Raw genomic sequence first — 26206 nt, 5'->3', positions numbered from 1 at the left:
TTTTTGTCTTTTCAGCCACATTTATTATTTGGTTTTCTATTTGCAGAGCCTCCTGGTCCCGTTAGTAACTTAAAGGTGGCTGACAGCTCAAAGACATCAGTCATTCTTGCATGGACAAAGCCTACATATGACGGAGGTGCTCCTCTTATTGGATATGTAGTTGAGCTCAGAGTCAAGGGCACAGGCAAGAAGGGGGATGAAGGCTGGAAAAGGTGCAATGTTGCTGCCCAGTTGATTGGAACAGAATTCACAGTCTCAAGTCTGGATGAGAAGCTTGAATATGAATTCCGTGTTTCTGCCCAAAATCAGGTTGGCTTGAGTCAGCCAACAAATCTCGAGGGAGCTGTGACACCAAGAGAAGTCTTGGGTGAGTTTCCATACACTTTTCTATAAACCTTTCAGCAAAATTCGCTTCTATGTCCTAATTTCTTGTGTTTTTATCCCCCCCCCCCCCCCCCCCCCCCCTTCCATCTTCAGAGGCCCCCGAGATTGATTTGGATGCAGAACTGAAGAAAGGGTTGACAGTTAGGGCTGGATGCCCAATAAGATTAGTTGCAACAATTAGAGGAAGACCCGCTCCAAAGGTCTTATGGAGGAGAATGGGTATAGATAATGTTGTTCAGAAGGGCCATGTTGATCTCATTGACACTATGACATTCCTTGTCATATCAGAAAGTTCTCGTGATGATTCAGGCAAATATTCATTGACTGTATCCAGTCCAGCTGGAGAGAAGGCAGTGTTTGTGAATGTCAAAGTACTTGGTAAGTAAAAAACAAGCTCCCGTTTATTCAATGTTTCAGTCACGTAACTTCTTCTGATTATTTTTATATAAGGGGAATTAGAGGGGAAAAAACACACGACTGAAACAGATGAATAAAGTAATATATGAATCTATGAAAATACTTAAAATATCCAACTTTCCATTCAAATATATATTTATATATATATATATATATATATATATATATATAAATATATATATATTTTTTTTGTTTTTTCATTTTAAAAACAGATACACCTGGAGCTGTTGTTGGTCTTGAGGTTACTGACATCACAATGTCCTCTTGCAACCTCACATGGTCTCCACCTGAAAATGATGGTGGCAGTAACATCACTCATTACATGGTTGAAAAACGAGAAATTGATCGCAAAACTTGGGCAACAATGAAAGCTACTGTTGAAAACACCACATTTAAAGTAAGCAATCTCGTCCCAGGAACAGAGTATTACTTCCGGGTAATAGCTGTAAACGAGTATGGTCCCGGAGTCCCAAGAGTTACACCAAAATCTTATCTGGCCTCTGATCCTATCAGTAAGTGCATTCTTAGCCAGAACAATTTTAAAGGCTTTGTTGAAACATTATTATTATAACAATTGTGTCTCCTTCCTTAAGGTAAGCCTGACCCACCACAAAAGGTTGATATTCTTGAGATTACTAAGAACAGTGCAACTGTTGGATGGGTGAAACCATTGCGGGATGGCGGAGCTAAAATTGATGGCTACATTATTGACTATCTTGAGCTTCCAATGCCTAAAGCTCCCAAGAAACCAGTAGAGGGTGAAGCTGAGGCTGAGCCTGGCGTAGAGCCTGTGGCTCCTCCTGCACCTGAACCTGTGGTTGAGGACAAGGAGGAGAAGAAGGAGGAATGGACACCATACACAGTCGTAAAAGATTTGAGCATCTCTGTTGCTGGACTAAAGGAAGGAAGAAAATATCGTTTCAGAGTTGCTGCAAGAAATGCCATGGGTTCTAGTCTTCCCACAGAAACAAGAGAATCTTATGAGATCAAGGAGCAAATGTGTAAGTTATGAAATTAATGCGTTACTCAGCCATTTTAATTAATAGACTTCAACTAAAAACCTGTTAAATCTTGTGTTTTTTCCCAGTGGAGCCCAAAATCATCATGCCTGAACTTGTCACTGCAAAGGCAGGAGCAAAACTGAGGGTTGAGGCTCTTGTATCTGGAAAGCCAGCACCAGTGTGCCAATGGAAACGGGGAGAAAATAATGTAGTCTCATCAAGCCGTCTTGCTGTGCACAAATCTCAGAACATGTGTGTGCTCATCATTAAGGATGTTTCGAGACAAGACAGTGCTGAATACAGCCTTGTTGCTGAGAACAGCACTGGAAAAGTTGACCAGACTTTGAAAATCATTATCAGAGGTTAGAACTTTTCATCATCATCACCTTCAATAATAATGGGCTATGTTAACATGCAGTTAATTTTTCTACTAACATTCTTTTGTGTCAGATATTCCTGGACCACCTGAGCCACCATTTGAGATCAGTGACATTGATTCTGATGCCTGCACACTCTCTTGGAACAAACCTACTGAAGATGGTGGTAGCAATATCACTAATTATGTGCTTGAGAAGTGTGATGTAAGCAGAGGTGACTGGGTTACTGCCCTTTCCAGCTGTGGAAAAGCTGGCTGCAGAATCGGAAAGCTTATTCCTGGAAAGGAATATGTCTTCCGTGTTCGTGCTGAGAATAGATTTGGTATTTCAGACCCCCTTACATCTGAAAGGATGGTTGCCAAATTCCCCTTTGGTAAGTTGAAATGCAAGCATCAGCAGTGTCTGTCAATATGTAACTGATGACAAAAATGATGAGACCTATTTGTCACTGTCATTTTAGATGTTCCTGGTGAACCTTTGAACTGCCGCATCAACAAAGTGAACAAGGACTGCATGTTTGTGGCTTGGGATAAGCCTGAGTCTGATGGTGGCAGTCCAGTTACTGGATACTACATTGAACGCAAAGAAAGGAACAGTCTCCTTTGGGTGAAGGCTAATGATTCTGTTGTTCGCACAACAGAATATCCTTGTGCTGGCCTAATTGAGGGTCTGGAGTACACTTTCAGAGTGTCTGCTATAAACCGAGCTGGACAGGGTAAACCAAGCAAGAAAACTGAGTTCATCACAGCAAGAACACCTGTTGGTATGTGCATTTAAAATATTTTTTTTTAGGTATACATGTTTGCGTATTAGATATTTATGTTCTATATTTTGTTGTTGTTTTGTTTTTAAATTGTAGATGCTCCTGGAAAACCAGAGGTGCTTGATGTTGCTAAGAACACAGTTACACTTGTTTGGACTAAACCAAAGAATGATGGTGGAAGCAAGATAATTGGATACTATGTTGAGGCCTTGAGGCTTCCAGGAGACACTTGGGTGCGTTGCAACACAAGTAGTCAAAATGTGCCTCGTGAGGAGTACACCGCAACTGGGTTAGAAGAGGGTGCTAAGTACCAGTTTAGGGTAATTGCCAAGACAACAGTTAACATTAGCAGGCCATCTGAAATCACTGACCCCATTCTGGTGTCTGCAGAAAATGGTAAGTATTTTTATGTTTTTAAAATTATTTTTTAAATGTTTTCTAAATGGCTATTAATTTGCTATTAGTCTTATTGATTTTCTGTCATGTTTCCTTGTCTATAGTGCCTCCAAGAATAGAGCTTTCAATACAGATGAAAAAGATGTTGCCAGTAAAGGCTGGGTCAGATGTTTGTCTTGAAGCTGAAGTTTTTGGCAAACCAATGCCCAAGGTTACATGGAGCAAAAATGGAGAATTTTTAAAAGCTGACAAAGAATACAAGATGTCTCAAAAGAGACATCTCTTTTCTCTGAGCCTTGATGTAGTTACTAAACTTCATACTGGAAATTATGGAATTCTTGCAGCAAATGCAAGTGGTTCAACGACTGCAGAAATACAACTCAAAGTTTTAGGTGAGTAAAATTATATTTTTATGTTTAGCCTAAATACTACTAAGTGAGGACATAAAAATCGTGTCCTTTTTGCAAAATAATAATCATGCATCCTCTTATACAGATATACCTGGCCCACCAGCCTCTATCAAGTTTGATGAGATAGTTTCAGATCGGATTAAGTTGTGCTGGGAGGCTCCACTTGCCGATGGTGGTTCTCCAATAACAAATTATGTTGTTGATAAACGGGAGACAAGCAGGGCAAACTGGGCCCAGTTTTCTGCTAAAATCAGTGGTGATACAACGGAATGTTCAGTGGAGAGACTAATTGAGGGGCACGAATACCAGTTCCGTATTCGTGCTGAGAATCGCTATGGTACTGGTGATGCCATCGTATCTGACCCTGTTGTGGCAAGGAATCCCTTCAGTAAGACCTTACTATTGGTTTATGTATTTTATTGCTTGGATATATAATTTCTATGTTGTAATGTACTTGTCATTTACAGCTGTTCCTGGAGCATGTGACCCACCGGTCCTTACAAACATCACAAAGGAGTGTATGACTGTAAGCTGGAAGGAACCATCTGATGATGGAAAATCCCCTATCCTTGGATACATGGTTGAGAAACGTGAAACCAAGGAAGTGAACTGGACCAAACTGAACAGAAAACCCTTGCTGGAGAGAACACTTGAGGTTGGAGGTCTCTCGGAGGGAGCTCAGTATGAGTTTAGAGTCATTGCTGTTAATAAAGCTGGCCTTGGCAAACCCAGTGAACCATCTAATGCTGCCTCTGCTCTTGATCCTTTGTGTGAGTATCAGAATCCATTCACAATATCTTGTATATCAACAAATATGTGAGAGCTTTTATCAGTACCTCTTACTTATTTACAGATCCTCCAGGCCCACCCATTTCTCCCAAGGTCACAGACACCAGCAGCAGCACAATTAAACTAACTTGGACTAAGCCTTCAAATGATGGTGGAAGTGAAGTTTTGGGATACCTTGTTGAATGCAAGAGAACTAATACAACAGACTGGATAAGATGCAATGTACCAAAGAACCTTCAGGATACAAATTATCTTGTGACTGGACTCTTGGAGAACTCAGAGTACCAACTTCGTGTTACTGCTGTAAATAAAGTTGGATTCAGCCAGCCTTGTGAAGTTCCTGAAAAACACATTGCCAAGGATGTTTTTGGTACTACCTTTAAAATCTATTGTATATTTTGTTAATTCTAATATATTTTATGAAAAATGAAAATACAGTACACTATTAAAATATTTTGTAACTTACTCCTGAAATATATAAATGTAGTTTTTTCTATGTTATTCCAGTTGCTCCTGAGGCTGAGCTTGACGCAGAACTGAAGGACACGTTGGTGCTAATGGCTGGAAGTAAAATGAAACTTCATGCCACAATTAAGGGTCGACCAACCCCCAGGGTCACCTGGGCTAAGATGAACACCAACATTAAGGACAGACAAGGAATCATAATCAAGACGACAGACACTGATACATTGGTTTGTGTTGAAAAAGTAAACAGATACGACGCAGGGAAATACATTCTGAATCTTGACAGTGTAAGCGGAATGAAGATGTACACAGTTATTGTCAAGGTCCTTGGTGAGTTCTGTGATATTAAGAGTTTTATTTTTATTCAGATACAGTTTTCGGATACTAAAGTATATATAACTCTTATAAAATTAAACAGATACCCCTGGACCTCCACTTAATCTGATGGTAAAAGAGTCATCAAAGGACAGTGCCTCCATCCTATGGGATGCACCTCTAATTGATGGTGGAAGTGAGATTACAGGTTACATTGTTGACAAAAGAGATGCTGAAAGGAAAGCATGGTCAAATGTTTCAAACACTTGTACTAAAACATCTTTCAAGATTGATGGTTTAGAGGCTGGTAGATCTTATTGCTTCAGGGTTCTGGCTCAAAATGAGTATGGGATTGGTGAACCATGTGAAACTGTGGATGCTGTTAGAGCTTCTGGTAAGGGAAGATCATTTTTGATCATGTAATCCTCAATTGCAAAAAAACAATAATTTCAATATATATTTTATGATAGGTTTGCTGATATCTATTATTAAGTAAACTTATCAATATCTTCCAGAACAACCTGGACCAGTTATGGACCTCAAGACCTTGCTGGTAAGCAAGGACTCTTGTACTCTTTCCTGGAAAAAACCAATCACTGATGGTGGAAGTCGCATCATTGCATATGTGCTTGAGGTCCTTAATGGCGAAGAAAAATGGAAGGAGCTTCTTCGATCAAAGAACATGCAATATAGTGCAAAAGATCTTGTTGAAGGAAGGGAATACAAATACAGAGTATTTGCAACAAATGATTCTGGTGATGGTCCCGTGAAAGAACTCGCTGTGATCGCAAAAGATGTCAATGGTGAGATTTCAAATTTTTTATTTGTATAAAAATGCCCTTGAGCTCTTTCTGGTATATTGTGTTTCAAATCTGCTGCTTATCCATTCCTTTTCTATTCTATTATAGTTTATCCAAGCTGTGACTTGCGGGAATTGCCAAACTTGAACTACATTGCAAAAGAAGGAAGCAATGTTCGTCTCAAGATTCCTATTAGTGGAAAGCCTGTCCCTGTTGTCACATGGAAGAAGGGAGAGGATGAAAATCTCACAGACACAGGAAGAGTGTGTGTAGAATCGACAGCTGTAAACACAACTCTCTTGATACGTGACTGCCAAAGGACAGATGCCTCAAAATACACCATCACTCTTCGCAACACTGCTGGGACTAAAGAATCCACAATTTTCGTCAGAGTTGTTGGTAAACCAGGAATTCCAACTGCACCAATAAAATTCAAAGAAGTGACTGCAGATGCTGCAACCCTAAAATGGGGTTCTCCTAAAGATGATGGTGGATCAGAAGTTACCAACTACATTCTTGAGAAACGTGATTCCATTACTAACATGTGGGTTACAGTGTTTTCATCTGTGGACACAAACACTTTCAGAGTGACTGGTCTCCATGAGGGAACTGAATATATCTTTAGAGTGAGTGCAGAAAACAAATATGGAATTGGTGAAGGGCTCAAATCAGAGCCTATGGTTGCCAAGCATCCATTCAGTGAGTGGACTTTGATATCATCCTATAGCATATATTGACAATAAATTTAAAGTGTAAAAATCTCACTTTCTTACTCATGATTATTTCCTCAGATGTACCAGATTCACCTCCTCCCCCACAAGTCATGATTATGCGTCATGATTCAGCAACTCTTACATGGTTAGATCCAAGGAAAACGGGAGGCTCACCAATCACAGGTACAGAAATAATTAAATCAATATGAAACAATAATCATCCTTTTTCATAAAAATATAGCTAGGAGTAAAACAATGCTAGAACAATAAGATAAATAAACAGTATTTTTTGCTTACAGGCTACCATGTTGAATTCAAGCAAAGAAACAGCATGTTATGGAAAAGAGCCAATCCAACTCCTTTGAGGATGAGAGATTTCAAAGTAACTGGGTTAACAGAGGGTCTAGAGTATGAGTTCAGAGTTATGGCTATTAATTTGGCTGGTGTTGGAAGACCAAGTCCTGCCACTGAGCCAATGGTTGCCTTGGATGCAATTGGTAAGTTAATGTTATTTTAAAGGCTTGAGTCATTATACTATATACCCACCCCAATTTGTGTATGGTTTATTTAATAATTTATTTGAGCATATTTCATTATAGATGCACCTGGGAAACCAGATGTGATTAGTATTACTAGAAGCACTGTAACACTTCAATGGACTGAACCTCAGTATGATGGTGGACACAGGCTAACAGGCTACATTGTTGAGAGACGTGATCTCCCAGCCAAGGTCTGGGTGAAGGCTAATACAGTAAATGTTGTCGACAGTGCATATACTGTAGCAGACTTGCAAGAGGGTTGCAAGTATGAATTTAGAATCAGAGCAAAGAATGGTGCTGGAGCAATAAGTCAACCCTCTGAACAAACAGATACCCTTATGTGCACTGATGAATATGGTAAGAATCCATTGCTCTTTCTAGTGCATGCATTGTGAGTAAATGATGTTTCATATCATCTGACCTGGAAAATATGGAAAATAATTATGCTGATTAATGTATATACTGATTATTTTGCAGCGGCACCAACAATTATAATCGATCCAACAGTCAAGGAGGGGCTTACTGTCAAAGCTGGAGATACAATTGTGATTACTGCAACAAGCATTCTGGGCAAACCCCAACCAACCTCTGTGTGGTCAAAGTGTGGCAAGTATTTCAAGCCTTCAGATGTGTGTCAGATAGAAACTACACCTTCTTCTTCTACTCTTTCTATCAAGTATGCCAGTAGGAAGGATTCAGGAGAGTACACAATCACAGCAACTAACCCATTTGGTGTCAAAGAGGAAAATGTGAAAGTAACAATTTTAGATGTTCCTGGTCCACCAGGGCCAGTTGAAGCAAGTGGAATTTCATCTGAAAAGGTCACTTTGACATGGACACCACCTCATGAGGATGGAGGATCTCCAATCAAATATTACACATTGGAGAAAAGAGAAACAAGCCGTCTCCTTTGGACCATTCTTGCCGAAAAGGTTATTGACTGCCACTTTGTTGCCAATAAACTTATTCAGGGAAATGAGTACATCTTCCGGGTTTCTGCTGTCAATAATTCTGGAGCTGGTGATGCCTCTCATTCTGAGCCAGTGAAAATGGTGGATAGATATGGTATGTTTATTGTTAAAAACTCTTTCTCTCATATATTACTTCCATACTACTCCTTTGTGTGTGATGCTGCACAGCTGCATATGTAATGCAATAAGGTCTCAAAAGACATATTCATTATTTCAGGTCCCCCAGGCCCGCCAGCCAAGCCAGAAGTTGAAAATGTTTGTGGAAATTCTGTTACCATTGTGTGGAAAAGACCAGCCGATGATGGAGGAAGTGATATAACAGGGTACATGGTTGAGAGGAAAGAAAAGAAGGGCATGACATGGACACGAGCATCAAAGAAAACAATTGCTGACCTCCACTTTGAAGTGAAAGGACTGAAAGAGGGAGTTGAATATGAATTTAGAGTAACTGCTGAGAATAAGGCTGGCTTTGGTGAGCCAAGTGAACCTTCAATGCCTGTGAGGACAAAGCTTGTTGCAGGTAAGTGATTATTAATTGTTTTATATGATTATTTGATATGATAACAAATATGTCCCTTACTTGTGTTTTATTACTTTCCAGATGTACCTGGTCCTCCAGTCAACCCAAGAGTCACTGACACAACAAAAACAACAGCTGAATTGCACTGGGGCAAACCACTTAGTGACGGTGGCATGGAAGTCACGGGATACTTTATTGAACACAAAAAGGAGGGAGAAGAAGAATGGATCAAAGATACAACTACGCCTTTGAGGATAACTGAGTTCGTTGTCCCCAATTTGCAAGCTGGAGTGAAGTATCATTTCAGAATTAGTGCAATGAATGCAATGGGTGTCAGTGAACCAGCACAAACAGAGGATCTTGTTGAAATTGTGGAACGTGAAGAAATCCCTGATTTAGAACTTGATGCAGAACTCAGAAGAACATTAGTTGTTAGGGCAGGTGCCTCTATTCGTATATTTGTTCCTATTAAAGGACGCCCAACCCCTGGAGTGACTTGGACAAAAGAGAACTCACCATTGAAAACACGTGCAATCATTGACAATACTGAATCATACACCCTGCTGGTCATTCCTGACTGTAATAGACGTGATGCAGGCAAATATGATTTAACATTAGAGAATGCTGCTGGAAAGAAGACAGCTTCTGTGGTTGTAAGGGTTTTGGACTCCCCTGGGCCGCCACTCAGTCTGAAACCTAAAGCAATTGACAAAGAGAGTATCACATTGGAATGGGAAATGCCTCTTATTGATGGAGGTGCCAAGATCACCAATTACATTATTGAGAAGAGAGAGTCTACTCGCAAGGCATATGCTGCCGTGATCACACAATGTGAGACATGCTCTGTCAGAGTTTCTGATCTGGCAGAGGGTTTGGAATATTATTTCAGAGTTTATGCTGAAAATGAGTATGGCATTGGTGAAGCAGTTGAAACCCCAGACCCAGTCAGAGTATCGCAAGCACCAACTCCACCAGAAAATGTCACTTTTACTGATGTCACAAAGCACACAGTTAATCTTGCATGGACTAAACCAAAACATGATGGTGGAAGTAGAGTTACTGGGTATGTAATTGAGGCAAAAAAGAAAGGAACAGATCAGTGGGCCCATGTGACAACTGTGAAGACTTTGAACTTTACTGTAAAAAATCTTAATGAAAATGAAGAGTATGTATTCCGTGTGATGGCCGTAAACAGCTCTGGGCGAAGTCATCCTCGTGTAAGCAAGTCTGTTGTTATCAGAGAACAAAGTTCAGAACCGGAATTCGATCTCCGTGGTGTATGTCAGAAGACAGTTATTGCCAAGGCCGGTGATGATATAAAGGTTGAGGTGCCTGTTTCTGGACGTCCTAAACCAACAGTTTCCTGGCAGAAAGACAGTCAAACCCTCAAATTAACACAAAGAACAATGATTGAAACTACTTCTACCTCAACTATCTTGATCATAAATGAATGTTTAAGAAGTGACAGTGGAATATACTCAATAACAGGAAAGAACATTGTTGGCTCAGTCACAGACAGCATCACAGTAAAGGTGCATGATGTGCCTGGACCACCAAAGGGACCAATTAAACTGGACAAAATATCTCGTACTTTCATTGAGTTCTCATGGGAATCTCCTGAAAATGATGGCGGTGTACCAATCAATAACTATGTAGTTGAAATAAGGGAAACTACCAGCCAGACATGGGTAGAACTTTCCTCTTTAATTATTCGTACAACATTTAAAGCAACTCGTTTAACTACAGGAGTTGAATATCAATTCCGTGTCAAGGCCAAAAACAGATATGGTACAGGGCCTTCAATAACCTCAGAGCCAGTGGTTGCTGCATATCCATTTAAGGTGCCTGGGCCACCTGGAACACCTAATGTTGTTGCTTTCACTAAGGATACAATGACAATTGGCTGGAATGAGCCTGTTTGTGATGGGGGAAGCGAGGTCATTGGTTACCATGTTGAAAGGAAAGAGAGGAACAGTATTGTTTGGCACAGAATTAGCAAGGCACTTGTGGTCGGAAATCTATTCAAATCTACAGGACTAGAGGATGGTGTGGCATATGAATTCCGTGTGATTGCTGAAAACATAGCTGGAATTGGAAAACCAAGCAAAGCTTCTGAACCAATGCTTGCTCTTGATCCAGTGGATCCACCTGGTCAACCTGTCCCAATACATGTGTCGAAAAATGCCATCACTATTCAGTGGACAAAGCCAGAGTATGATGGTGGTTTTAAAATTACTGGCTATACTGTGGAAAAGAGAGATCTTCCAGCTGGGCGCTGGATAAGAGCTAACTTTACAAATATCATTGAAACCACTTTCACAATAAGTGGTCTAACACAAGAAGCATCTTATGAATTCCGTGTACTTGCAAGAAATTCAGCAGGTTCTGTTAGTAACCCATCAGATCCATCAGACCCAATTATTTGCAAAGATGACATTAAAGAACCAAGAATTATGGTTGATGCTAAATTTAAAGATATTGTCCTTGTCAAAGCCGGAGAACTGTTCAAACTTGAAGCTGATGTTGCAGGCCAGCCATTACCATCCATGGTTTGGACGAAAGATGGAAAAGATGTTGAAAACACATATAAACTACAGATTAAAATGACAGAAATTACATCAGTCTTGATCAACAAGGATTCTGTCAGAAGGGATGGCGGTGAGTTTATTCTGACAGCAACAAATATTGGTGGCTTTGTTAAGCATGTTTTCAATGTGAAGGTTCTTGATAGACCAGGACCACCTAGAGGACCTCTGGCAGTTTCTGATGTTACAGCCGAAAGGTGTGTGCTCACATGGAATCCACCTACAGATGATGGTGGTGCAAACATTGAACACTATGTTATTGAAAAACGTGAGTCAAGCAGACTTGCTTGGACAAACGTGGCATCCGAATTACGGGTTAATCAATACCAAGCAACAAAGTTGCTCAAAGGAAATGAATACATTTTCAGAGTTATGGCTGTTAACAAGTATGGTGTTGGAGAACCTCTTGAGTCTGAAGCAATAATTGCAGAAAATCCATATGTACCACCAGATCCTCCACAAACACCTGAGATAACAGCAGTCACTAAAGATTCAGCAGTTCTCTGTTGGGGTGCACCAGCCAGCAATGGGGGAAGTGAAATCACCAACTATCGCATTGAGAAAAGAGACAGGATTAGTTTGCGCTGGATAAAATGCAACAAGAAAAATGTTACTGACTTGCATTTCAAGGTTAATTCTCTTGTTCCAGGCCATGAATATGAATTCAGAGTTTTTGCTGAAAATGCAGCAGGAATAAGTGAACCCAGTCCTTCATCACCATTTGTCAAGGCCACAGATACTCTTTTCAAACCAGGTCCACCTGGCAATCCAAGAATCCTGGACACAACAAGTTCTTCCATCACGCTTGCATGGAACAAACCAGTTTATGATGGTGGTTCTGAAATTACTGGCTATATTGTTGAGACCTGTCTCCCTGGAACTGAGGAGGAGGAATGGACAATTGTCTCTCCTAAAGATGGTGTAAAAGGAACATTATTTACAATTAAAGATCTTAAAGAAAATCAGGAATACAAAATCAATGTGTCAGCTTTAAATAGTGAGGGTATTGGAGATGCAGCACCTGTACCAGGTTTACCCAAAGCAGAGGAACGACTCATACCACCAGAGGCTGACCTTGATGTTGAACTTCGTAAGATTGTGAACATTAGAGCTTGCAATACATTAAGACTTTTTGTGCCAATTAAAGGTAGACCAACACCGGAGGCCAAATGGTCAAGAGAGAATGATGAGCCTTTAGACAGAGCTACCATTGAAACTACCTCATCTTTTACATCACTGGTTATTGGAAATGTGAATAGATTTGACAGTGGCAAATACAATTTGATTGTAGAAAACAGCTCTGGAACAAAGACAGTCTCTGTGATAGTTAGAGTTCTAGATACACCTGGAGCACCACAAAACTTTAAAATAAGTCAGGTTACTAAAGAATCTGTTTCACTTGTTTGGGATCCTCCACTTAACGATGGTGGCACAAAAATTAAGAATTACGTTGTTGAGAAGCGTGAGGCTACAAGAAAGGCATATGCTACAGTAAATGCCAATTGTCACAAAACTACTTGGACAGTTGACCAGCTCCAAGAAGGATGCAACTACTACTTCAGAGTTCTAGCAGAAAATGAATATGGCATTGGTCTTCCTATTGAGACCGGTGAATCTGTTAAAGTGTCTGAGAAGCCACTTCCCCCTGGCAAGATTACACTTCAGGATGTCACAAAGATGAGTGTGACATTATCATGGGAAAAACCTGAACATGATGGAGGAAGCAGAGTGATTGCATATGTTGTAGAGATGCAGAGCAAAGGGAGTGAAAAATGGACACAAGCTGGAATTGTCAAGGTACCTGAAGCAGTTATTACTGGGCTTGCACCTGGTGAAGAGTATGTGTTCCGCGTTTCTGCAAGAAATGAAAAGGGAACCAGTGATCCTCGTCAAATTAGCGTGCCTGTGATTACAAAGGACCTTGTAATTGCTCCATCCGCTAAGATGTTGTTCTCCACATTCAGTGTCCTGGCAGGAGAGGATTTGACAATTGATATTCCATACAATGCTCGTCCCAAAGCTGTCATTTCTTGGCTAAAGGAAGCAGTTCCACTTAAACGAACAACCAGGGTTAACTTTTCCTCTACGGATACACAGCTGAATTTAGCAATCAAAGAAGCCTGTAGAGATGATGTTGGCCAGTATAATGTCAAACTATCAAATACAGCTGGTGAGACAACAGTGGATATTGGAATTGTTGTTCTTGACAAACCTGGTCCACCAACAGGTCCCGTTAAAGTTGATAAAGTAACATCCGACAGTGTTACCATTTCTTGGAAGCCACCAGAGTATGATGGGGGCTGCACCATTAATAATTACATAGTAGAAAAGAAGGACACATCAACAACTAATTGGCAGGTTGTAGCAGCAAATATAGCAAGAACTCAAATTAAGGCAGGAAGACTGAAGACAGGCTCTGAATATCAATTTAGAATTGCAGCAGAGAACAGATATGGAAAAAGCCCTCTGCTCGTGTCTGAATGTGTTGTTGCACAGTATCCTTACAAACTACCGGGCCCTCCGGGAACACCTTTCTTGCAGTCTTCCACAAAAGATAGTATGGTGATAGTGTGGAATGAACCTGTCATTGATGGTGGAGCAACAATCTTAGGATATCACCTTGAGAGAAAAGAGAGAAATAGCATTCTTTGGATAAAATTAAACAAAAGCCTAATCCAAGACACAACTTTAAAGACCACAGGGCTTGAAGAAGGCATGGAGTATGAATTCAGAGTTTATGCTGAAAACATTGTTGGCATTGGGAAGGCTAGTAAGATCTCAGAGGGCTATGTTGCCAGAGATCCTTGTGATCCTCCTGGAACACCAGAAGCCATTAGAATCACAAAAGATTCTATTACAATTGCATGGACCAAGCCAGAGTATGATGGTGGAAGCAAAGTCACTGGATATATTATAGAAAAAAAGGAATTACCTGCAGGACGCTGGATGAAAGCAAACTTCACCAATGTCATAGAGACTGAGTATACTGCAACAGGTCTTACAGAGGACCAGAAATATGAGTTACGTGTCATTGCAAGAAATGCTGCTGGAGTTTTCAGTGATCCTTCATATAGTACTGGACCTATCATGGCAAAGGATGAGATTGAACCACCACGTATCAGCATAGATCCAGAGTACACACAAACAATTGTTGTAAATGCAGGAGACAACTTCAAGATTGATGCAGATGTTCATGGAAAACCCATACCAGCAATTTGTTGGATGAAGGGTGAGCAAGAACTTGGAAACACCATATATCGTGAAATTAAAAGCACAAATAGCTATACCTGTTTGACTGTAAAGGAGGCCAAACTTGCTGATGGAGGTCAATATAGTCTACTGCTGCAAAATCCAGGAGGAGAGAAAGCTGTGCAAGTCAATATATGTGTCCTGGATAAGCCTGGACCACCTGAGGGACCAATCTCTATCACAGGTGTAACCAGTGAGCAGTGCTGCCTTGCTTGGTATCCACCTAAACAAGATGGTGGCAGCAAGATCAGTCATTATATTGTTGAAAAAAGAGAAACTAGCAGACTGCTTTGGACAGTTGTTGAACCCAAAGTCCAAGCTGTAAATCTTAAAATAACAAAACTCCTAGAAGGAAATGAATATATATTCAGAGTTTTACCAGTGAACAAATTTGGTGTTGGTGAGCCCCTCCAATCAAGTGCGGTTGTTATCAAGAATCCATTTACACCCCCAGATGCACCAAAAGGAGTTGAAGTTTATAATGTCAAGAAAGATTCAATGGTCTTAAACTGGGAGGTCCCAACAAATGATGGGGGTACTCCTATTACTGGTTATATTATTGAGAAACATGACAAGGAAGGCATTAGATGGACCAGATGCAACATGAAAACAGTTACTAACCTCACATTTAAAGTTACTGGACTCCTGGAGAACCATCTGTATGAATTCAGAGTTTCTGCTGAGAATGCTGCTGGAGTTAGTGAGGCAAGTTCTGCAACTGTATTCTATAAAGCCCTGGATCCTGTATTCAAGCCAGGTCAACCCCATAATCCAAAAGTGTTAGATATGACAAAATCATCTGTTGCACTTGCATGGGGAAAGCCTATTTATGATGGTGGCTGTGAAGTCCAGGGATATATTGTTGAAGCATGTGAAGTAAAAGCAGCCATAGAGGAGATAAAGACTCCAATAGAAGAAGGAAAGGCTGCAGGTGAATCAGCAGTTGCTGAAGAATGGACAATGTGCACTCCACCAACAGGTGTTAAACTCACACGCTTTACAGTGGAAAATCTGAAAGAAAATCAGGAATACAAATTCAGGGTTTGCGCTGTTAACAAGGTTGGTGTTGGGGAGCATGCTGATGTCGCCGGGCCCATTCTGCCAGAGGACAAAACAGAGGATCCAGATCTTGATATTGATGCTGAGTTTAGAAAGCTTGTACGTATTAAAGCTGGAGGTTCTCTTAGGATGTTCATCCCTTTCAAAGGAAGACCAACCCCACAAATCAAATGGGAAAAAGATGGTGGACAGATTAAGGAAACAGCACAGACTGAGACCACCAGCAGTCACACTTCTCTTGTTATTGATAAAGTCAACAGGGCAGACAGTGGTAAATATATTGTGACTGCAGAAAACTCTGTAGGTGCAAAATCTGAAACGATTATTGTGAAAGTCCTTGACACTCCAAGTGCTCCACTCAACTTCAAAGTGAAAGAAATTACAAAGGAATCTGTTACTCTTACGTGGGAGCCTCCATTTTTGGATGGTGGAGCAAAAACCAAAAATTACATTGTTGAGAAACGTGAGAGCACAAGAAAAACATTCTCTGCCGTTGTAACAAATTGCCACAAACTCTCATGGAAAGTTGAACCACTTCAAGAAGGTTGCAGTTACTATTTCAGAGTGCTTGCAGAAAATGAATATGGTGTAGGGCTACCTGCAGATATCACAGATCCTTTGAAGGTTTCAGAGGTGCCACAGTGTCCTGGAAAATTAAGTGTTGTAGATGTTACTAAAACAAGTGTGTCTCTTTCTTGGGAAAAGCCAGTTCATGATGGTGGCAGTAGAATACTTCAATACCTTGTTGAAATGCAGGTCAAGGGTAATGATAAATGGTCTGGTTGTGCCAACGTAAAAACATTGGAAGCTGTAATAAAAAATTTGAACCCTGGAGAGGAGTACACTTTTAGAGTAGTTGCGGTCAATGAAAAAGGAAAGAGTGACCCAAGAACGCTTGCTGTCCCTGTGGAAGCAAAAGACCTTGTCTTTGGGCCTGATGTAAGACCTGCATTTAGCAACTACAGTGTTCTTGTTGGAAAGGACCTTCAAGTTGAAATCCCAGTTTCTGGTCGTCCAAAGCCAAAAATCACATGGACAAAGGATGGTGCAGCCCTCAAATTCACAACAAGGGTTAACATTTCTAATACAGCACACAAGACTGTTCTTAACATCAAAGAAGCAGCAAGAGAAGATGGAGGAATGTATGGAATAAATGTGTCCAATATTGTTGGACAAAAGGATGCAACCATTGAAATCATCACTCTTGATAAACCTGGCCCACCAACTGGCCCTGTGCGATTTGATGAGATAACTGTGTCAAGTGTTACATTGTCATGGGATCCTCCAAAGTATACTGGTGGTTGCCCAATTTCAAATTACATTGTGCAAAAGAGAGACACAACTAATACAACATGGGAGAATGTTGCAATTTCATTGGCAAGAACAACACTTAAAGTACAACGACTCAAGACTGGATCTGAATATCAATTCAGAATCATTGCTCAAAACAAGTATGGCAAGAGCTATGCTTTAGACTCTTCAGCTGTTGTTGCTCAGTACCCATACAGAGAACCAGGACCTCCAGGAACTCCATTTGTGTCCTGCCTATCAAAGGACCATATGGTTGTTGAGTGGCATGAGCCAGTTTCAGATGGAGGCAGTAACATTATTGGATATCATCTTGAAAGGAAGGAGAGAAACAGCATTCTTTGGACAAAGATAAATAAGACACTGATTCAAGAAACAAGATTCAAAACCAGTCCTTTAGAGGAAGGTATCGAATATGAGTTCAGAGTTTATGCTGAAAATATTGTTGGCATTGGCAGATGCAGCAAAATCTCAGAGGGCTTTGTTGCTCGTGACCCATGTGATCCTCCTGGAACCCCAGAAGCTGTCCATGTGAGCAAAAATTCCATAACTATCCAATGGACAAAGCCAGAGTATGATGGTGGAAGTGTTATCACTGGTTATACTGTTGAGAAACGTGATCTTCCAGAGGGACGCTGGATGAAAGCAAGTTTCATAAATGTTATTGAAACCAATTTTACTATCACTGGGCTGACAGAAGGTGCCAAGTACGACTTTAGGGTAATCGCAAAGAATGCGGTTGGAACTATCAGCAAACCGTCATATAATAGTGGACCAATTGCTGCATTGGATGAGGTAGAGCCCCCCAAGTTCTCAATTGACCCAGAATACACGCAGGCTCTTATTGTGAATGCAGGAGATACATTCAAACTTGATGCTGATGTCCATGGTAAGCCAGTTCCCACAATCCAGTGGTTTAAGAATGATAAAGAGCTTGAAAACACAATTAGATGTGACATCAAAAACACTGACAACAGAGCACTAATTATAGTAAAAGATGCAGTCAGACAAGATGGTGGAAACTACACTCTTCAGCTCACTAATATTGCTGGCTCTCATAATGTTCAATTCCATGTGAAAGTGCTTGATAAACCAGGCCCACCAGAAGGGCCTCTTCATGTCACAGGTGTGTCCAGTGATAAATGCACACTAATATGGCGTGCTCCACTTGATGATGGAGGAAACACTATAACTCATTACATTATTGAGAGACGCGAGACTAGTCGACTTGCTTGGAATGTGGTCTGTAATGACTGCAAAACAACAACATACAAAGTGACAAAGCTCCTTGAAGGTAACGAATATATATTCCGTGTCATGGCTGCCAACAGTTATGGTGTTGGTGAGCCAATTGACGCACCATCTGTAATGATGAAAGAGCCATTTAGTCACCCTGGATCACCAGAAATTATTGAGGTAACAAATATTGCAAAGGATGCCATGACTGTTTGCTGGAGTGCACCAGATTCTGATGGTGGAAGTGAAATTATTGGATACATGATTGAGAAGAGAGACCGGTCTGGAATTAGATGGACAAGATGCAACAGACAAAAAGTAACTGATGTATGCTTCAGAGTGCATGGCCTCATTGACGATCATGAGTATGAATTCAGAGTGTCAGCTGAAAATGCAGCTGGAATTGGAGAACCAAGCTTGCCAACTTCATACTACAAGGCTTGTGATCCCAAATACAAACCTGGCTCACCCATGCATGCACATGTTGTTGATACCACCAAGACTTCAATTACAGTAACATGGGGAAAACCCCTTAATGATGGCGGATGTGCAATTCAAGGATATATTGTTGAGATCTGCAAAGCTGAAGAGGAAGAATGGATTATGTGCACTCCCCCTACTGGCTTACGTGTCAACAAATTTGAAATCACTAAGCTAACAGAAGAACAAGAATATAAGATTCAAATATGTGCCATTAATAAATTAGGTGTTGGAGAGCCTGCGGTTATTGCAGGAACTTCCAAGCCTGAGGTCAAGCTGGAGACCCCTGAAATTCACCTTGATTCAGAGCTGAGGAAAGGCATTGTTGTTCGCGCTGGAGGATCAGTAAGAATCAATGTACCATTTAGAGGTAGACCAGTACCAGATTTGAAATGGGCTAAAGATGAAGGTGAATTGTCAGAAAAGACAGTGCTTGAAAAGGGTCTTAACTTCACCCAGCTTTCAATTGACTCCTGTGATAGAAGGGACTCTGGAAAATACACTTTGACTCTACAGAACAGCAGTGGCTCTGTATCTGATTTTGTGGCTGTTAAAGTGTTAGATACACCTGGAGCACCACTAAACCTTGTAGTTAAGGATAACAAGAAAGACTCTGTCACACTTGTTTGGGAACCACCACTTATTGATGGAGGAGCAAAGATCAAGAATTATATTGTTGACAAGCGTGAATCCACACGAAAGGCCTATGCAAATGTAACAACGAAGTGCAGCAAGACAACTTATAAGGTGGAAAATCTTGCCGAGGGAGCCATGTATTACTTCAGAGTTATGGCTGAAAATGAATTTGGTGTTGGTTTGCCAGTTGAAACCAAAACTGCTTCAAAGGCATCTGAAGTACCTCAGCCAGTTGGAAAGGTTATGTTGACTGATGTGACAAAAGTAAGCGCATCGCTGGCCTGGGAAAAACCAGAGCATGATGGAGGTAGTAGGATTGCAGGCTACTTGATTGAAATGCAGCCAAAGGGAACTGACAAATGGGGTGTAGCAACAAATGTAAAAACTTGTGAAGGGACAGTCACTGGACTAACTGGTGGACAGGAATATTTGTTCCGTGTTCTGGCCTACAATGAGAAAGGCAAAAGTGAGCCAAAGCCCCTTGCTGCTCCAGTTATTGCCAATGACCTCACAATTGAACCAAGCTTCAAGTTGCAGTTCAATACATATAGTGTCAAATCTGGAAAGGATTTAAAACTTGAAATACCTATTTTTGGACGTCCAAAACCAAAGGTCACTTGGTCAAAGGATGGGCAGTCACTTAAAGTAACATCCAGAATTACTACTTCCAACACACCAACATCGACAATCCTACAGGTAACTGAAGCATGTAAAAATGACCTAGGAAAATATGCAGTTACTGCAACAAACAGTGTTTGTTCAGTTACAGAAGACATCAGTATTATTATCCTGGATAAACCTGGTCCACCCACAGGACCAATAAAAGTAAACGAAGTAAGCAACATTTCTGTATCCATCTCATGGGAACCTCCAGAGTATACAGGGGGCTGCCAAGTAAAGCATTACATTGTTGAAAAGCGAGACAACACTGAAAATACTTGGCAAGTTGTGGCTGGATCAGTTGCCAGGACATCCCTCAAAATTACCAAGCTGAAAACTGGTGCTGAATATCAGTTTAGAGTCATTGCTGAGAACAGATATGGTAAGGGTGCTCCTTTAGAATCAAAGTCCATTGTTGTGCAGTATCCTTACAAACCACCTGGGCCACCTGGTACTCCATATGTGAAATCTGCCACCAAGGATCAAATGACAATTGAGTGGAATGAACCAGTCAATGATGGTGGCAGTTCAGTGATTGGATACCACCTTGAAAGCAAAGAAAGAACAAGTATTCTATGGACAAAACTAAACAAAACCCTTATCACTGATACTGTTTTCAAAATATGCAATCTTGAAGAAGGCATTGGATATGAATTCAGAGTATGTGCTGAAAACATTGTTGGTATAGGCAGAACAAGCAAAGTTTCAGAGAGCTTTGTTGCCCGTGACCCATGTGATCCCCCTGGAACGCCTGAGGCTGTTGAAATATCTAAGAACCACATTAAGATTCAGTGGACAAAGCCTCAGTATGATGGTGGCAGCAAAGTGACTGGATATATTGTTGAAAGAAGAGATTTGCCTGAGGGCCGATGGATGAGGGCAAACTTTACCAATGTAATCGAGACAGAATTTACAATCACAGGCCTAACAGGAAACAATCAGTATGAATTTAGAGTAATTGCAAGAAATGCAGTGGGTGTCTTCAGTGAGCCTTCGGACAGCACCGGAACAATTACTGCTACAGATGAAATTGAACCTCCTAGTGTTTCAATGGATCCTAAGTACAAGGATGTCATTGTTGTCAGTGCTGGAGACAACTTAGTTTTGGATGCAGATATACATGGAAAACCCACACCTGATATTCAGTGGCTAAAAGAAGGAAAGGAAATCTATAAGACCCTGCGCATTGAAGTAAGAAGTACACAAAAACATGCTTCTATTACAATAAAAGACTGTACTAGATTGGATGGTGGACACTATGACCTAATTTTAAGCAACAGTGGTGGAACAAAAACAATTCCAATAACAGTAAAAGTACTTGATAGACCAGGTCCACCAACTGGACCACTACAAGTAGCTGGCATCATGTCTGATAAATGTCTTCTGTCCTGGTCTGAGCCATCTCAGAATGGAGGTGCTAATATTTCTCATTACATCCTTGAGAAAAGGGACACCAGCAGGCTATCATGGACTGTTGTTGATTCCAAAATTACTACTGTGAGTTATAAAGTGACCAAGCTCCTGTCTGGTGATGAGTATATCTTTAGAGTTATGGCTGTCAATAAATATGGCATTGGTGAACCTCTGGAATCTGAGGCAATTATTGCACGCAATCCTTACAAGCCACCAAGTGCGCCATCAACTCCAGAGGCAAGTGAGATAACAAAGGATTCAATAACTTTGTCATGGAGTGCCCCAGAGAGCGATGGTGGAACAGAAATTACATGTTATCACTTAGAGAAGCGTGACAAAGATGGTGTAAGGTGGACAAAATGCAACCGGCAAAAGCTTTCAGATCTGCATTTCAAAGTAACTGGTCTGTCAGAGGGACATTTCTATGAATTCCGTGTGTCTGCTGAGAATGAAGCTGGTGTGGGAGAATCTAGTGACTTATCACTGTTTTATAGAGCAATAAATTCCACAACTCCCCCAGGTCCACCTCATCACCCTAAAGTGACAGATCACACAAACTCATCGGTCTCTCTGTCTTGGGGAAAACCCGCTACAGATGGTGGTTCATATATTAAAGGTTATATTGTTGAGATCAAAGAGATTTCTTCAGAAGAATGGATCATATGCACACCTGCAGCTGGTATTCAAGCAACACACCTCACAGTAAAAAACCTGAAGGAAAATGCTGAATATAACTTCCGTATTTGTGCAATTAATTCTGAAGGTGTTGGTGAGCCTGCTGATGTTCATGGATCGGTGACGGCATCTGAAAAAATTGAAGCACCTGAGATTGAACTTGATGCTGACCTCAGAAAAGTTGTCTCTGTTCGTGCAGGAGGATCCCTTCGTCTTTTCATTACAATTAGAGGTCGACCTGAGCCATCCGTCAAATGGGAAAAGGATGATGGAACTCTAACTGGGCGTGCTCAGATTGAGTCTACAAGTTCATACACCATGCTTGTAATTGACAATGTCAACAGATTTGACAGTGGAAAATATGTCTTAACACTTGAGAATAAGAGCGGCACAAAATCTGCATTTGTGAATGTCAGGGTGCTTGATACACCAAGTTCTCCACAGAAGTTTGAAGTGAAAGATGTAACGAAAGATTCAGTGACTCTCTGCTGGGACCCACCACTTACAGATGGAGGGGCTAAAATAACCAATTACGTGGTTGAGAAGAGAGAATCGACAAGAAAAGCTTATACAACTGTCACAAGCAACTGCACACAGACTTCCTTTAAAGTTGATGAAATGCAGGAAGGAGGCATTTTCTACTTCCGTGTGTGTGCTGTTAATGAGTATGGCTTTGGTGTGATGGCAGGAACAAAGAATCCTATTAAGGTTGCACAGGTACCTATGCCTCCAGGAAAAGTAACAATTGTGGATGTCACAAAGAATAGTGTGACACTTACTTGGATGAAGCCTGTCCATGATGGAGGCAGTAAAATCATCTGCTACAATGTAGAGATGCAAACCAAGACTAGTGACAAATGGGGTGTAAGCTGCACAGTTAAGGTTCCAGAGGCTACTGTGATGAACCTAACACCTGGTGAAACATATTCATTCCGAGTTATTGCACTGAATGAGAAAGGCAAGAGTGAGCCTCAAGAACTTGGTGTACCTGTTGTAGCTAAAGATATTGAAATTGAACCCTCTGTTCATCTGTTGTTCAATACTTACAGTGTTAAAGCTGGAGGTGATCTTACTGTGGAAGTTCCTGTGAGAGGCAGGCCTAAGCCAGTTGTCTCATGGAAGAAGGATGGTCTTCCTTTGAGGCAAACGACATCTCTTTCAATTGTCAACACTATGGTGACAAGCAAAATTATCATCAAAGAAGCTGCTATTGAACATGTTGGTAAATATGAATTCACTCTTGCTAATACAGCAGGCACCATGTCCACAGATATTGGCATTGTTGTTCTTGATAAACCTGGGCCACCAGCTTCAGTGAAGGTTGACGCTGTGACTTCTGACAGTATTACATTGTCATGGGCCCCTCCAGAATATGATGGTGGATGCTCCATCAATAATTATATTGTTGAGAAGAGAGATACCAACACAACAGAGTGGCAGATTGTTTCTACAAATGTTGCCAGAACCTCAATCAAGGTACCTCGATTGACACAAGGTTCTGAGTACCAGTTCCGCATCTATGCAGCGAATCGCTATGGAAAGGGTAAGCCAATTGACTCTCCAGGCATTACTGCAGAGTACACATTCAAACAGCCTGGCCCACCTTCTACGCCCCGTGTTGCTCATGCCACCAAGGTATTCATGCTTGTCACTTGGAATGAGCCAGTTAATGATGGTGGTAGCACAGTCCTTGGCTACCATTTAGAACGCAAGGAGAGAAGCAGTATTCTTTGGACAAAGGTGAACAGGACACTCATCAAGGATACTGAATTCAAAGTAACGGGTATTGAAGCAGGTATGATGTATGAATTCCGTATCTATGCTGAAAATATTGCTGGAATTGGCAAGGCAAGCAAAGCCAGTGAGGCCATAGCTGCACGGGATCCTTGTGATCCTCCAGGTCAACCTGAGATAACTAGCATTACCAAGTCTTCTGTATCTCTTTCTTGGACAAAGCCTGAATATGATGGTGGAGCCAAAGTTACTGGTTACATAATTGAACGTAGAGATCTCCCAGAGGGTCGCTGGGTAAGATGCAATTTTACCAATGTTGTAGAGACTTACTTTGATGTTTCTGGCCTTACATTGGATGAGCAATATGATTTCCGAGTTATTGCTAAGAATGCTGCTGGACTATTCAGTGAGCCATCATACAACACTGGTCCTATTACAATTAAAGATAATGTAGATCCACCACGCATTATGATGGATGTCAAGTTCAGAGACGTTGTGGTGGTAAAATCTGGGGAAACCCTGAAGATTAATGCTGACATTGCAGGGCGCCCTCTTCCAATTGCTGCTTGGTCAAAAGATGGACATGCAATTGAACACAAGGCAAGAATTCAGATAACTGGATCAGATACTAGTACTATGATAGTAATTAAAGACTGCAAAAGGAGTGATTCTGGACAGTATGCTTTGACATTGCAGAATGTTGCAGGAAGTGTCACAACACTAGTAAACTGTGTTATTCTTGATAAACCAGGACCTTCAGCAGGGCCATTGTCAGTAACGGGTCTCACAGCAGAGGAGTGCACATTGTCATGGGGACCACCGCAAGAAATTGGTGGCTCTGAAATAATACATTATGTTATTCAGAAAAGAGAGACCAGCCGACTGGCATGGACACTTGTACATGGAGAGGTCAAAACCACAAGGTTTAAGGTCACTAAGCTCCTGAAAGGAAATGAGTACATATTCAGAGTATTAGCTGTTAACAAGTTTGGACTCGGTGAAGCCCTTGAAAGTGAAATTGTCAAGGTCAATGATCCATACACTATTCCAACAGCCCCATCAAATGTTGAAATTACAAGTGTAACCAGTGAGGAAATGAATCTAACTTGGACAAAGCCTGCATCTGATGGAGGCAGTGAGATCCTTGGATATATAATTGAAAGGCGAGAGAAATCTGGTCTTCACTGGGTTCGTGTGAACAGAGAGCTTGTGACAGACCTAACAGCTGTGATATCAAAAGTAAGAAGAGGATGTGAATATGAGTTTAGAGTTTATGCTGAAAATGCGGCAGGTTTAGGTCCAGCCAGTGACCCATCTCCTTCAGCAAGAGCAGAGGATGAGCTTTTGGTGCCATCCCCGCCCACTAAACCAAGGGTTCTGGATCATACCAAGAATTCTATTACTATTGCCTGGAAAAAGCCATTATCTGATGGTGGTGCACAGATCATAGGATACATTGTAGAATATAAGAAATCTGAGGATGAGGAATGGATAGTGGCGATTCAGATGACAAAGAGCAACGAATTCACCATTTCTGGTCTTGCAACTGATGTAGAGTATGTATTTGCTGTTAAAGCAATCAACAAAGTTGGTGTTAGTGAGCAGTCACCTGTCTGTGAGCCACAGTCAGCAACTGAGAGAAAGGAGGAACCTGAGTTTGATGTTGACATTGAGATGAGAAAGACTTTATTAGTCAAGCATGGTAATTCGTTTACTTTGACGGCACCATTTAAGGGAAAGCCAGTTCCTTCAATTACATGGAATAAAGAGGAAATTGATCTCAAAGCAAGGGCAAGCATTGAAACAACAGAAACATACACATCTATTACTATTGAGAAAGCAACAAGAAATGACTCTGGACAATACATTGTTACTTTGGAAAATGGTGTTGGAACTGCCTCTTTACCCATGGTGGTCAAAGTCCTTGATACCCCAGGACCACCAACTAACGTGAAGATTACAGAAGTCACAAAAGACTCTGCTACAGTTTCTTGGGCACCTCCAGAGAATGATGGAGGAGATGCTGTTAAGGCTTATCATGTTGAGAAACGTGAAGCAAGCAAAAAGGCCTGGGTATGCGTAACAAGCAACTGTCACAGTCTAACATACAAGGTAAAAGACTTGCAAGAAGGTGCAATCTACTACTTCAGAGTTACTGGAGAAAATGAGTTTGGGACAGGTGTACCAACTGAAACTAAAGATGGAACCAAGATCACAGGTATAAACCATTACCAGATTTATTTGTCTTAAAATTACAAAATAATAGGTTTCAGAATATATGTATTCTTTCTGTTTTAAATATGATTTCAAC

The 26206-nt window shown here is 41.0% G+C and overlaps 1 protein-coding gene across 1 annotated transcript in view; it reads left to right on the top strand.

The window, feature by feature from the left end:
• ttn.1 (titin, tandem duplicate 1) overlaps positions 1-26206 on the top strand; it is a 156107-nt gene that overhangs the window by 103145 nt on the left and 26756 nt on the right. Inside the window, exons 150-171 of the mRNA XM_077215909.1 lie at positions 47-367; positions 478-762; positions 1014-1313; positions 1395-1802; positions 1889-2164; positions 2253-2552; positions 2640-2942; positions 3039-3338; positions 3443-3730; positions 3834-4136; positions 4216-4518; positions 4602-4907; positions 5045-5332; positions 5421-5711; positions 5833-6120; positions 6226-6816; positions 6909-7013; positions 7130-7327; positions 7430-7726; positions 7847-8434; positions 8558-8860; positions 8942-26113. Of these exons, the coding sequence (XP_077072024.1) occupies positions 47-367; positions 478-762; positions 1014-1313; positions 1395-1802; positions 1889-2164; positions 2253-2552; positions 2640-2942; positions 3039-3338; positions 3443-3730; positions 3834-4136; positions 4216-4518; positions 4602-4907; positions 5045-5332; positions 5421-5711; positions 5833-6120; positions 6226-6816; positions 6909-7013; positions 7130-7327; positions 7430-7726; positions 7847-8434; positions 8558-8860; positions 8942-26113 (23814 nt within the window). The remainder of the gene's footprint in view (positions 1-46; positions 368-477; positions 763-1013; positions 1314-1394; positions 1803-1888; positions 2165-2252; positions 2553-2639; positions 2943-3038; positions 3339-3442; positions 3731-3833; positions 4137-4215; positions 4519-4601; positions 4908-5044; positions 5333-5420; positions 5712-5832; positions 6121-6225; positions 6817-6908; positions 7014-7129; positions 7328-7429; positions 7727-7846; positions 8435-8557; positions 8861-8941; positions 26114-26206) is intronic.

This window comes from Siphateles boraxobius, unplaced genomic scaffold, assembly GCF_051911475.1.
Source record: "Siphateles boraxobius isolate OS27281-9 unplaced genomic scaffold, OSU_SipBor_1 7, whole genome shotgun sequence".
Classification (NCBI taxonomy): domain Eukaryota; kingdom Metazoa; phylum Chordata; class Actinopteri; order Cypriniformes; family Leuciscidae; genus Siphateles; species Siphateles boraxobius.
The sequence above is the reverse complement of the archived record's forward strand: the minus strand, read 5'-3'. Positions and strand labels throughout refer to the sequence as shown.